General features: G+C 31.1%; 1 protein-coding gene across 1 annotated transcript; it reads left to right on the top strand.

Annotated features, from left to right (window-relative positions):
• The first annotated feature begins 1,550 nt into the window (after window positions 1–1,550).
• Window positions 1,551–13,696, top strand: LOC131806349 (putative mediator of RNA polymerase II transcription subunit 15). The gene is made up of 3 exons (XM_059130364.1): window positions 1,551–1,783; window positions 1,907–2,818; window positions 13,576–13,696. Exons 1-3 carry the CDS (start codon window positions 1,551–1,553, stop codon window positions 13,694–13,696), a joined length of 1,266 nt encoding a protein of 421 aa, XP_058986347.1.
• Window positions 13,697–14,883: the final 1,187 nt, after the last annotated feature.

Raw genomic sequence — 14,883 nt, 5'->3', positions numbered from 1 at the left:
TAGAAAATCTTTGTTATCGATCGGTTTTCCATAGAAAATCTTTGTTATCGATCAGCTTTCCATAGAAAATCTTTGTTGTCGATCGATTTTCCATAGAAAATCTTTGTTATCGATCGCTTTTTTATAAAAAATCTTTGTTACCGATCGGTTTTCTATAGAAAATCTTTGTTATCGATAGTTTTTCTATAGAAAATCATTGTTATCGATATATTTTTAATGGAAAATCTTTGTTATCGATAGCTTTCCTAGAGAAAAACTTTGTTATCGATAGCTTTCCTATACAAAAACTTTGTTATCGTTTGATTTTCTATGGAAAATTATTGTTATCGGTAGTTTTTTTTATGAAAAATCATTGTTATCGAAATGTTTTCCATACAAAATTTGTGTTATCGATTTGTTTTCTAAGTAATTTCCTACAGAAAATCGTTGCCATTTTGTTGTTTGATAAGAATTATTACCATTACCAGATCAATAAATTTCTTTATGGCCTTTAATGGAAAACATGACAACACTGCCCCGACACCAGCAATAACAGAATAATAATAATAATAACTAAACTATTGAATTGAAGTCACCACAGCCTAATGCCAGTCAGAAAGCCTCCATTATGATGAGATCGCGTTGTACTCCAAGAATGCAGTGAATCACTCAAATTGACACTAACACTGCCAAGAGCGATAAAATTGTGACAAAACAAATGTTGTTTATGAAGAGCATTAGTTTCGAACGTGATTTAAATTTATTTAAGTTTTTTTTTTATTTTTACTTTTTTTATTTTTGAGTTTAGTTGAAGAGTTGGCCAAAAGCCAAAATCGAAACAGTTTGATAACAAACCGTTTGCGAATACCAAATTAGGTACACAATGTTGGGGTAGGTTTGACAGTTTGTAACTGACTATCGAGACTTACAACATTTGGTGAGAAGAGAATCAAAACCGAAATCCAAAAAAAAAAAAAATGTTACAATTTTTTGATATTCCAAACGTTTGGCGATCGTTTAGTGATTACAGCTATGAATTGGCAAGCTATGGGCGCCCTCTAATACTGAGCACTGGTGGCTGGTGGCTAATAAGGGTCAATGTCAATAATGTAAAATCGGAGGTCCCACCCGTCGTATGGGTGGTCGGTCTGCCTGCTAAGTAGTTGGTTTGGCCCGGCTGGCCTAAAGCAGAGAGCGAGAGAGAGAGGAGAGGTGTTTGGGCAATGCCCCACAAGCCACAAGCAGCCAGTTGGCCATTTAATGAGTCTTGAATCGACGTAGCCTGAATTCTAAATTTTTGCTTTAACCGTTCATTCAGTTGTTATTTTATTTTGTCTACCCCCAAAAACTTAATAATAATTTCTGTATTCGACAGTTTGACGAGGGGGAATTTTGTTTTATTTCAATTTCAATTTCAATTTTTTTTTTTTTTGATTTACAAAAAGCCAGCTTTGTTTCTGACCATCAAAAACGGTTTGCTATAAAATCAAGCGGGTCTTGAATTTAAATATTAGTATTACATATCTCGATCTATTGTAAAGACAGGTTTTTTTTGCAGGAGAACAGTAAAGATGGTATCTTCGGTGGTCACAGTTGGTGTCCTGATCTTGGCCTTAGGTGCCTCGGCAATTCGTGCTGATGTTGCTCATTTGGGTTACAGCCGCTACAGCCGTCCCCAAACTTTACGTTTGCAGCGTTTGGAAGGTCGTCCAACACCTTATCCAGCCTCGGGTTATCGTCCCAACAAGGAGTTCCATTTGCCCGGTGAACAGCCCGAGTTCCCCTTAGGCAGTCATCCACAAAAGCAGGAAAACAACAACAACAACAATTTCAACAACTTTAACAACAACAACAATAATGGTGGATTTGATTTCCTCTCCGAACCTCAACAACCCGAGTTGTTGTACGGGGCACCAAATCGTTTGAGGCCCCAACAGGGACGTCCTCAGCAACCACAGCAACAAAACTTCAACAATAATGCTCAACAAGGCAACTTCAACAACAGCCCTAGACAACCGAACTTCAACACCAATCCCCAACAACAAAACTTTGGCAACAACCCACAACCAGCTACCTTCAACAACAGTCCTCGGCAACCAAACTTCAACACCAATCCCCAGCAAGCCACCTTCAGCAACAACAATAACCCCCAACAACAATTTTTCACATTCGCTCCCGAACAAACCTATGGCGCCCCCGAAAGACAACCCCAACCTCAACCTCAACCTGAAGTCGAAGTTGAACAACAATCCGAAGTCGAAACACAAGACGTCATCAACTCCGGTTCCAATCAACTTGGTGAACCCCAACAAAGACCCAATGGATTATACGCTGCCCCGGCACGTCTCAGACAAGCTCCTGCACGTCTGCAACAACAACAACGTCAACAACCCCAACGTCTCTATGCCACACCCCAATCGGGACGTTTGACTGCCGCCCAACAATCTTCTCGTCTCACCGACAATCGTGAGGAAGACGAAGAAGATGGTGAAGACACCAATACGGAAATTGAAACCGAAATGAAAAAGGAGGAGGAGGAAAAGAAGAATGCTTCCACTGCTCCTGCTGCTGGACAAAATCTCGCCACAATTGCCTACTATCCTACTGGAGCATTCAGTTTTGTACAACCGTTGGGCGCCAACTTTGTGGCCACTGCCCCCAAGGCCGCCTATGTAACAACGCCCAGTGCTGGATATGTAAGTGCCACAGGTACATATGTTACAGCCGCCGCCGCCGCCCCCACTTCTGCCATCTATCAAACGCCATCATTTGTGGCCGCCTCGCCTTACGTCCAACAGCCGCTGACCTTTGCCGCTGCCCCAGCTCAACTCAACGCTTGGTAAAGTTCTTGCGAACTATTTATTTGGTGAAACTTTAAATTAAATTGTTATTAAGTTTGTTTTACTTTTTTTTTTTGTTTTTGTTACTCCATTTGGCATGAATTTTTATCGACCCATCTTTATTTCTCATACTATTTAATAAAAGAAAAAAATGTTTAAAATTTACTTTGAGTTTTTCATTAATTTTGAAATTTGTTCGATGCCATTGAAAAGTGGGCCATCAAAGAATTTTTTGTAGAACAATGGACCGATAACTGTATTCTCTAACGACAAATTGTTCGATAACAGCCGTTTCAACAGAAATATGTTTCGATAAAATCATTTGTTATTAAAATATATCAATATATTTCTAACAAAAAGGTTTTCGATAACAACATTTTATGGGTACAACTTTTCGATAACAAATTTTTTTTAGAGTAATGCCGATAACAGCATTTTTTTATAGAAAAGTTGATCAATCACAATATTTTCTATTGAAAAGGAAAACGTTAGCAAAGATTTTTTCTAGAAAAATTGACCGATAACAAATATTTCAAAAGAAAATTCGATATCTCAGCCATTTATATATGAAAAAGTTTGCCGATAACATATTAAAAGTTAATCGATAACAGTATTTGTTATAGTAAATTTGTCAAAAAACCAAAATTTAAACGAAAAGATAATCGATAACAGTATTTTTTTTATGAAAAGGCTAACCGATAACAATATTTTCTGCAGAAAAATAGTTCGATAACAATTTGATCTATTCGTCCTATATAACAATATTTTCTACAGAAAAATGATTCGATAACAATTCGTCCTATAAAACAATTTGTTATTTAAAAAAGCTTTTTCGATAACAGTATTTTGTAGCAAAAAGTCGTTAGATAACAGAGAGGGAGATAGGGAATGACCTCGATAACAAAACTTGCCACATACAAGTTGATCGATAACAACATTTTCTACAAAAAAGTTGATCGATACTACCACTTTTGTTAAAAAGCGGATCGATAACAAACTTTTCACAGAAAACTCGAAAGAAAAACTGTACTGAAAAGTTTGTCGATAGTAGACTTGATCGTTTTCTATAGAAAAGTTGTTTGATACCAATTTTTTCTATTGAAAAAGGAATCGATAACAAACAGTTTATATAGAGAGATTGACCGATAGCAAATAGTTCTACAGAAAAATTTACAGATAAGAAATATTTGAATCAAAAAGTTTATCGATAACATATAGAAAGTTAGCCGATAACAATATTTTTATAGAAATGTGGAACAATAACCAAATTTTCATATTTTCCACATAAAAGGTGAAAAGTTATCGTTAGATAAAAGACTATTCTATAGAAAAACTGACCAATTACATTATTTACTGATTCAATTGATAACCACATTTTCTGCAGAAAAGTGGTTCGATTACGAAAAACCGACCAATTACAGTATTTACTCTAGGAAAATCGATCGATAACAAAGATTTCCATAGAAAAGTAGACCGATAAGGACATTTTTTATAGAAAAAAAAAATACCGGTAACAATATGTTTTTTGCAGGAAGTTAATCGATGTCAACATTTTCCAAGGAAAGAATTGTCGATAACAACAATTTCTATAGAAATGTAGTCGATAACAATATTTTCTTTAGGAAAGTTATTCGACAACAATATTTTCTACAGGAAACTTGTTCGATAACAACATTTTCCATAAAAAAGTTGTTCGATAACAAAATTTTCTATAGAAAAGTTGTTCGATAACAACATTTTCTATAGAAAAGTTGTTCGATAACAACATTTTCTATAGAAAAGTTGTTCGATAACAACATTTTCTATAGAAAAGTTTTTCGATAACAACATTTTCTATAGAAAAGTTGTTCGATAACAACATTTTCTATAGAAAAGTTGTTCGATAACAACATTTTCTATAGAAAAGTTGTTCAATAACAACATTTTCTATAGAAAAGTTGTTTGATAACAACATTTTCTATAGAAAAGTTGTTCGATAACAACATTTTCTATAGAAAAGTAGTTCGATAACAACATTTTCTATAGAAAAGTTGTTCGATAACAACATTTTCTATAGAAAAGTTGTTCGATAACAACATTTTCCATAAAAAAGTTGTTCGATAACAAAATTTTCTATAGAAAAGTTGTTCGATAACAACATTTTCTATAGAAAAGTTGTTCGATAACAACATTTTCTATAGAAAAGTTTTTCGATAACAACATTTTCTATAGAAAAGTTGTTCGATAACAACATTTTCTATAGAAAAGTTGTTCAATAACAACATTTTCTATAGAAAAGTTGTTCGATAACAACATTTTCCATAAAAAAGTTGTTCGATAACAAAATTTTCTATAGAAAAGTTGTTCGATAACAACATTTTCTATAGAAAAGTTGTTCGATAACAACATTTTCTATAGAAAAGTTTTTCGATAACAACATTTTCTATAGAAAAGTTGTTCGATAACAACATTTTCTATAGAAAAGTTGTTCGATAACAACATTTTCTATAGAAAAGTTGTTCGATAACAACATTTTCTATAGAAAAGTTGTTCGATAACAACATTTTCTATAGAAAAGTTGTTCGATAACAACATTTTCTATAGAAAAGTTGTTCGATAACAACATTTTCTATAGAAAAGTTGTTCGATAACAACATTTGCTACAGAAAAGTTGTTCGATAACAACATTTTCTATAGAAAAGTTGTTCGATAACAACATTTTCTATAAAAAAAGTTGTTCGATAACAACATTTTCTATAAAAAGATTTGTTCGATAACAATATCTTATGTATAAATGTTGACCGATGGATTGAATTATTCCCTATAAAAAAAGTAAACCGATAACCACATTTTTTTATGGAAAAATGATTCGATTACTGACCGATTACAATAATTACTCTAGGAAAATCGATCGATAACAACAATTTCTATAGAAATGTAGGCGATATATTTTTATTTTCTTTAGGAATTTTTTTCAATAACAACTTTTTCAATAAAAAAGTTGGTCGATGACAACATTTTCCATATAAAATTGTATCGATTAAAATATATTATACAGAAAAGTTTACCGATAATAACCTCTTATGCATGCATTTTGGTCGATAACGACATTTTCAATAACAAAGTTGGTCGATGACAATATTTTCTATATTAAAGTGTATCGACAATATTTTCTATAGTTCACAGGCAACAACATCATACGTAAAAATGTTGAACCAAATTTTCAACAGAGAAGGTGATCGATTTAACTATTTTATATAAAGAAGTAAACCGATAACCAAATTTTCTACGGAAAAATGATACGATTACAATTTTTTTCTGAATAATAGTAATTGGATAATAGCCTTTTCTATAGAAAAACTGATCAATTACAATAATTACTCTAGGAAAATCGTCCGATAATTTCTATAGGAATATTTGTCGATAACAACATTTTCAATAAAAAAGTTGGTCGATGACAACATTTTACATATAAAATTGTATCGATGAAAATATTTTCTACAGAAAAGTTTACCGATAACAACCTCGTATGCACAAATGTTGACCGATAACAACATTTTCAATAAAAAAATTGGTCGACAACAACATTTTCCATATAAAAGTGTATCGATGAAAATATTTTCTATAGAAAAGTTTACCGATAACAACATTTCTTACATGCCTGTTGGTCGATAACAACATTTTCAAAAAAAAATTTGGTCGACAACAACATTTTCCATATAAAAGTGTATCGATAACAATATTTTCTATAGAAAAGTTCAGCCAATGACAATGTTGACCGATAACAACATTACAAATATGCAAGTTGGTCGATAACGATATTTTCAATAAAAATTTTGGGTTGTTACATTTTCTATAGAAAAAATTGCCCGATAATAACTTTTTCTGTACAAATGTTGACCGATAACGACAATTACTACAAAAAAGTCGTTCGATAATAACATTTTCGGTAGAGAACTGGCTCGAAATTAATATATTCAGTGGAAAAGTTTTTCGATATTAACATTTTCTGTAGAAAAATTGAAGTTTCAATAAAAAAAAAAATTGACCGATAACATTATTTTCAATAAAAAAGTTTGTCGATGACAACATCTTCTATAAGAAAAAGTGTACCGATAACAACATTTCCTATAGAAAAATTATCCGATAACAACATTTTCTGTACAAATGCTGATTGATAACGACATTTTCGACTAATAACAACAATTACTACATAAAAAGTTGTTCGATAACATTTTATGTAGACAAATTGATCGATAACAATATTTTCTATAAAAAAGTTGATCGATGCCCATATTTTTGATCCTTGACAACATTTTCTATAGAAACCAACCAAATTACGACATTTTCTAAGTTGACCGAAAAAAAGATTTGCTATAGAAAAATTATTCGATAACAAAACTTTTTGCAAAAGTTGGCCGATAACAATATTTTGTGCAGGAATATTGATTGGTAACATTTTCTATAGCAAAAAAGGATCGATAACCCCCCTTTTTCTTCCTATGTAAAATATATTTGTTTTGTTGATTGTTACGGTGCCTTGTTCCCTTAAAATCGCCGACAATCATAAAATTAATTAAAAACAAGTAAGCAAAGGCTACAGTCGAGCGGGGCCGACCGTTGAATACCCTACAACACTATAATAAACGATACAGTTTATATAGGCGAGATACTCGAAAGAATTCCACAAGATATTGTGACAAATAATAAAAGAAAACCATCAGGTTTCGTTTTCTAATTTTCGAATAATTGCAACTTAAACTAATTTGCTCATTTCCAATTTATTGGTAGATGTTGCACGTAAATGGTCTTCCTAGATCTGGAACCAATATTTCCCAAATACCTATAATCTCTCAGAAGTGGCAAAAGATTAACATTTATTATTGGTTTTTGACTGAAACGCATCTATATGAGATACAGACATTTGACTATATTCTTCAACGAAATCAGCCTAACGAAATATTCTTTCCTGTAATTGTGAATTCTCCAAAAAGTCACTGGAATAGACATTTTCGTATTTTGTCTACAAAAGTTGGCAAACTCCTTCACACATTGAATATTTTTGGATGGCCTTCCAAAACTGCTTGGCTTTTGCAATGTCCGGTAACCCCCATTCAAATGTGCGGGAGGATCGGGCGATAATTACGACCTGCCGACAATTTTGCAGTTTTTTGGTCCATTTCAACCCCTAAATATATGGCGATCATCTCCAAAAAGAGTAGGCTTCTACTCTGACCCTCATCTTATCCCCATGCAAAATTTCGTAAGAATCGGGCCATAAATGCGATCTGTATATGATATCCTGATATCCCAACTACTTAGTTTTGTTAGCTGTAGAAATATTACCAAATGTTTAATTCAAAATGAAAATATGCCAAAAATATGACAAAATTGAAAAAATATGAGAACATTTTACAAAATCAATATTTTCATCTTTAGAGAGATATTTTTATGTGATTTTTTTAGACGTTTTTTGTTTCCTGCCAAGAGGCCATTCTGAATTAATGAGAACTGTCGAAATCAGTTCAGCCGTTCTCGACATATAAGAGATTTTTCAAGCATATCTTCTTTGATAGACATATATATCGCACATATTTTGCTATACATCCGATTTGTTGGATGTTAACATCAATGTAAAGATCAGAAGTAACCTTGTCATGGCTTTGTGATTTCGCCGGGATTCGCGGTTTAATGAAAAATTTTGAATTTTTCCAACAAAAAAGATATGGTCTATTTTACCCGCTAAATATTATCCGATGACCACCCAAATTGGTAGGCTTCTTCCCCGCCCTAAGCTCTAGCTACAGGCGAAATTCCGCGTCGATTGGTCTATAATTGCGACCTGTAGAGCAAGTGAAAAATCAGGAATTTTTTCAACCCCTAAATATTATGCGATCATCACCAAAAGAAATAGGGTTCTATTCTGACCCTAGCCCCACCTCCATTTTAAATTTCGTGAAGATCGGACCATAATTGCGACCTGTAGAGTGATTACAAATTAACATGGACAGACGGACAGACGGACGGACGGACATACATAGCTAGATCGACTCAGCTCGGCGAGATAGGAAGATCCATATATACTTTCCTATGTGGGAAATCAATATTTCGAGGTGTTACATAATTTTTGGCCCAATCAAACTTATAATACCCCCAACACATAGTGTTGTAGGGTATAAATATTATTTTAATAAAAGTCATATAAAATTGCTCAAATCCGCAAATTTATTTCAATGGAAATTAAAAATAAAAAAAAACCGATAATGAAGTAATATTTTTTGCCAACCGCAATATGAACATGTAATCCCACAGGGTGACTCATGCCACCATATGTGTACACCAGCAACAACAAAAACAAAAACCATTGTTTTGTTTTTTTGTTCGGTTTTTGTTATTCTATGCATTAATCGGCGATGATAATGATGACCACAAAAACCGAATTCCTTTATTTGCATTTCCATACGCAATGACTTGTCATGCTTCCATCCAACCAACCTACCTTAGTTCTCCGCAGAAATTAATGACAATTGATTGTATAAACAATGCATTTAAGTGTTGAATGGTGGCGACCATTCGTTCTGTGGGAGAAGCTACCTGAACCCACCTCAACAAAGGAACGATACGAACACCAACCATTGCTTGCTGTCATTTCTTCATTGAGGACAGAAAATAAGTCGCCAGAATAAATACAAATTAAGTAAATCAAGAAGAAGAAGGGAGATGCTTAGAGTCATAACAATGACGCAAAGGCAATTGAATAAACAAATGGAGAAGAGATGAACACAAATGAGGGCGATGTGTATAGAAAGGTGTCAATGGACATCAAGGTACTAATCATAGAAAAGGCGGATATCGAAAATAATTTCTGTAAACCAAGGTGTTATCGAACAATGTGTTATAGAAAATATTGTTCTCGAACAACTTTTCTATATAGAAAATGTTGTTATCGAACAACTTTTCTATATAGAAAATGTTGTTATCGAACAACTTTTCTATATAGAAAATAGAGTTATCGAACAACTTTTCTATACAGAAAATGTTGTCATCGAACAACTTTTCTATTCAGAAAATGTTGTCATCGAATAACTTTTCTATATAGAAAATGTTGTTATCGAACAACTTTTCTATATAGAAAATGTTGTTATCGAACAACTTTTCTATATAGAAAATATTGTTATCTAACAACTTTTCTATATAGAAAATGTTGTTATCGAACAACTTTTCTATATAGAAAATGTTGTTATCGAACAACTTTTCTACATAGAAAATGTTGTTATCGAACAACTTTTCTATATAGAAAATGTTGTTATCGAACAACTTTTCTATATAGAAAATGTTGTTATCGAACAACTTTTCTATATAGAAAATGTTGTTATCGAACAACTTTTCTATATAGAAAATGTTGTTATCGAACAACTTTTCTATATGGAAAATGCTGTTATCGAACAGCTTTTCTATATAGAAAATGTTGTTATCGAACAGCTTTTCTATATAGAAAATGTTGTTATCGAACAACTTTTCTAGAGAAAATATTGTTATCGAACAACTTTTCTATATAAAAAATGTTATTATCGAACAACTTTTCCATATAGAAAATGTTGTTATCGAACACCTTTTCTATATAGAAAATGTTGTTATCGAACAACTTTTCCATATAGAAAATGTTGTTATCGAACAATTTTCTATATAGAAAATGTCATTATCGAACAACTTTTCTATATAGAAAATGTTGTTATCGAACAACTTTTCTATATAGAAAATGTTGTTATCGAACAACTTTTCTATATAGAAAATGTTGTTATCGAACAACTTTTCTATATAGAAAATGTTGTTGTTGAACAACTTTTCTATACAGAAAATATTGTTATCGAACAACATTTCTATATAGAAAATGTTGTTATCGAACTACTTTTCTATGTAGAAAATGTTGTTATCGAACAACTTTTCTATATAGAAAACGTTGTTATCGAACAACTCTTCTATATAGAAAACGTTGCTATCGAACAACTTTTCTATATAGAAAATGTTGTTATCGAACAACTTTTCTATATAGAAAAATGCTGTTATCGAACAACTTTTCTATAAAATGTTGTTATCGAACAACTATTCTATATAGAAAATGTTGTTATCGAACAACATTTCTATATAGAAAATGTTGTTATCGAAGAAATTTTCTATATAGAAAATGTTGTTATCAAACAGTTTCTCTATAGAAAATATTGTTATCGAACAACTTTTCCATATAGAAAATGTTGTTATCGAACATTTTTCTATATAGAAAATGTCATTATCGAACAACTTTTCTATATAGAAAATGTTGTTATCGAACAACATTTCTATATAGGAAATGTTGCTATCGAACAACTTTTCCATATAGAAAATGATGTTATCGAACAACTTTTCTATATAGAAAATGTTGCTATCGAACAACATTTCTATATGGAAAATGTTGTTATCGAACAACTTTTCTATATAGAAAAAATTGTTATCGAACAACTCTTCTATTTAGAAAATATGTTGTTATCGAACAACTTTTCTAAATAGAAAATATGTTGTTATCGAACAACTTTTCTATATAGAAAATGTTGTTATCGGACAACTTTTCTATATAGAAAATATTGTAATCGAACAACTTTTCTATATAGAAAATGTTGTTATCGAACAAATTTTCTATATAGAAAATGTTGTTATCAAACAACTTTCCAATATAGAAAATGTTGTTATCGAACAACTTTTTTATAGAAAATGCTGTTATCGATTAACTTTTATATAGAAAATGTTGTTAAATAAGAACTTTTCTATAGAAAATGCTGTTATCGACCAACTTTTTTTTATCAAAGATGTTGGTATCAGCAACTTTTCTATGGAAAATTTGTTATCGAAAAACTGTTCTATAGAGAATGTTGTTATCGACCTACTTTTCTATCGAAAATATTGTTATCGACCAAATTTTCAATATTTTTTTTAGAAAAAACTGTTATCGAACAACATTTCTACTATTCGATTATTTTTTTTTTCTTCAAATATGTTGTTTATCGATTATTTTGCCTTCTTGACTTCGATTATCGAATAACATTTTTATAAAAAAACATTGACATCGTTTGACTTTATTTTTTTTTAAATGCCACTGTGCAGTCCCTGTAGTTATGAAAAATTTGTTATCGTTTTAAAAAATCTTGTTATCGTACACCATTTTCTTAGAAAAATGAAAGTACATAAGCCTACCAACCAATCCATACCTCTCTAATCCCTGGAGTACAATAAATGTCATCAACAACGAAACAATTGCAAAAAAAATTCCATTCCATTGACCGACCACAAATACTGCCTCCAAAAAGGGGGGTGGGCAGCCAGCCATTAACGCCGCTAAACGCAGCACAATAAAACAAAATGTCAATGAACGATCAATGAATTCACAATTAAAATGCAATACCCGATGATCATTGGGTAGTGTCATCATTGCATTCTCATCATCATCATTTGTGATGCATATAAAGAGCGTGGTGACTGGAATGGTCATAGGATGACATCGGATGACGATGATCATGATCATGATGATGATGATGATTGATCGTTCATTGACTGGCGAATAAAGCAACAATAAAACTTTAACATCAATAAAAACTTTTTGATGTTGTAGTTGTTGTGTGCGGTTTTGTTGTAATATAACAAAATCCAATTCCCTTTTGGAGTTGCTGTAGAATTTTAAACATTTCAAGTAGACTGGGTTGAGGATTCCAAAGAATTATTTTTAATTTGTTGCAATGTGCCAACAAATTGCTTAGGTTTGCCTTTTATGGGTTTTTAGAATTTCTCTTCTCTTTTTGAATTGAAAAAAAATATTAAAAATATTTCCACAGAATTGAAATCTTTTTCCATTTTTTTCTGAAAATTTAAACATTTTTTTCTCATTTCCCTGACCATACCCAACACGATTCCCTTGCATTCAAACTCGGAAAATATAAATCATTTATTTATTTAAAATTTATTGAAGCGTTTCTAGACAATGACCTTAACCAATCAAGCACAGACCCACAATTGTTGCCGTTGATGATAAGCAAGCCCAGCTAGCCATAGCTTGGGTGCCATAAGACAAAATAAAATAACAGCAACACCATCACCATTCGCTATCGAAGTCCGAAATGCTTTATTCCAATACAATAATAAAAAAAATGTAAACACCGTCCCCCAGAAACTATATCGGTCAGCGACACAGGGGGATGGTAAGTTCAGTTCTTCAATGGATATGTTAGCCGAGGAAAATTAAAATATAAGAAATCAGAAAGTTTGGATTGAAAGATGCATTGTAGTTCCCCCGTGGGTTAGGGTCCCGAAAATGTCAAATTCGGGTTTCCTGAAATCGTACCGAATTCGCATTTTGTCTACCCCGGTATTCCCAATGGTAAAATTATTTTTAGGGCCCCAAAAAATGTCAAATTCGGGTTTCCTGAAATTCTACCGAATTCTTACTTCTGTCTTAGTTGGTGCTCCCCATGGCTAAAATTAGCTCAAACTGCAGCCAATTCATCTAAAATATTAGATAGAGAACCGACCATCAATGCAACCAATAGAAAATCTCTCAAAAAAAAAAAAAAAATCCATAAATATATGGCGTTAGAGTCCTGGTTAGTGTAGGTCGTCCGCATGTCACCTACACTCTCCATGAATTTTCATTCAACTTGTTGCACATAGTGTTGTGCTTGTTGTTGTTGCTGTTGTTCTGACTTGAGAAAGTTGAACATTCTCATAATATTCGAAAAGTATTTTTCCATAACAGTGGCGATGACCACGACAATAACAACAGCATTGAATCCCACTTGGAAAGGGGTTCCAATTTACACAGAAGCAAAATGATAACAAACATTCCATTCGATATTGTCTGGGAAAAAGAGGGTTAAATCATGCATGAAGAGAGAATTTAAATAGAGGGGAGGGAGAAGGAAAAACAGAAATTTAAATATGGGTTTAAAAATTAAATATTAGAAACTTGGATTTGTAAACATATTTTTTTTTAACGCCTAAACATGGATTTTTTAAAAATATATTTTTTAAGTCTAAACATACACGTGGATTTTTTAAAAATATTTTTTCAATACCGAAACTTAAACGAGGATTTTTTAAAAATATTTTTTAATGACCAAAACATAAACGTGAATTTTTTAAAAATATTTTTCTATGATTAAATATAAACGTAGATGTTTTAAAAATATTTTTCTATGATTAAATATAAACGTGGATTTTTTAAAAATATTTTCTATGATTAAATATAACGTGGATTTTTTAAAAATATTTTTCTATGATTAAATATAAACGTGGATTTTTTAAAAATATTTTTCTATGATTAAATATAAACGTGGATTTTTTAAAAATATTTTTCTATGATTAAATATAAACGTGGATTTTTTAAAAATATTTTTCTATGATTAATATAACGTGGATTTTTAAAAATATTTTTCTATGATTAAATATAAACGTGGATTTTTTAAAAATATTTTTCTATGATTAAATACAAACGTGGATTTTTTAAAAATATTTTTCTATGATTAAATATAAACGTGGATTTTTTAAAAATATTTTTTCAAGGCCTAAGCATAAACGTGGATTTTTTAAAAATATTTTTTCAAGGCCTAAGCATAAACGTGGATTTTTTAAAAATATTTTTCTATGATTAAATATTAACGTGGATATTTTAAAAATATTTTTCTATGATTAAATATAAACGTGGATTTTTTAAAAATATTTTTCTATGATTAAATATAAACGTGGATTTTTTAAAAATATTTTTCTATGATTAAATATAAACGTGGATTTTTTAAAAATATTTTTCTATGATTAAATATAAACGTGGATTTTTTAAAAATATTTTTCTATGATTAAATATAAACGTGGATTTTTTAAAAATATTTTTCTATGATTAAATATAAACGTGGATTTTTTAAAAATATTTTTCTATGATTAAATATAAACGTGGATTTTTTAAAAATATTTTTCTATGATTAAATATAAACGTGGATTTTTTAAAAATATTTTTCTATGATTAAATATAAACGTGGATTTTTTAAAAATATTTTTCTATGATTAAATA

Source organism: Musca domestica, unplaced genomic scaffold (assembly GCF_030504385.1).
Source record: "Musca domestica strain aabys unplaced genomic scaffold, Musca_domestica.polishedcontigs.V.1.1 73, whole genome shotgun sequence".
In the NCBI taxonomy this organism is placed as follows: domain Eukaryota; kingdom Metazoa; phylum Arthropoda; class Insecta; order Diptera; family Muscidae; genus Musca; species Musca domestica.
Note: the sequence above shows the minus strand (reverse complement) of the source record. Positions and strands in the feature narration are given on the sequence as shown.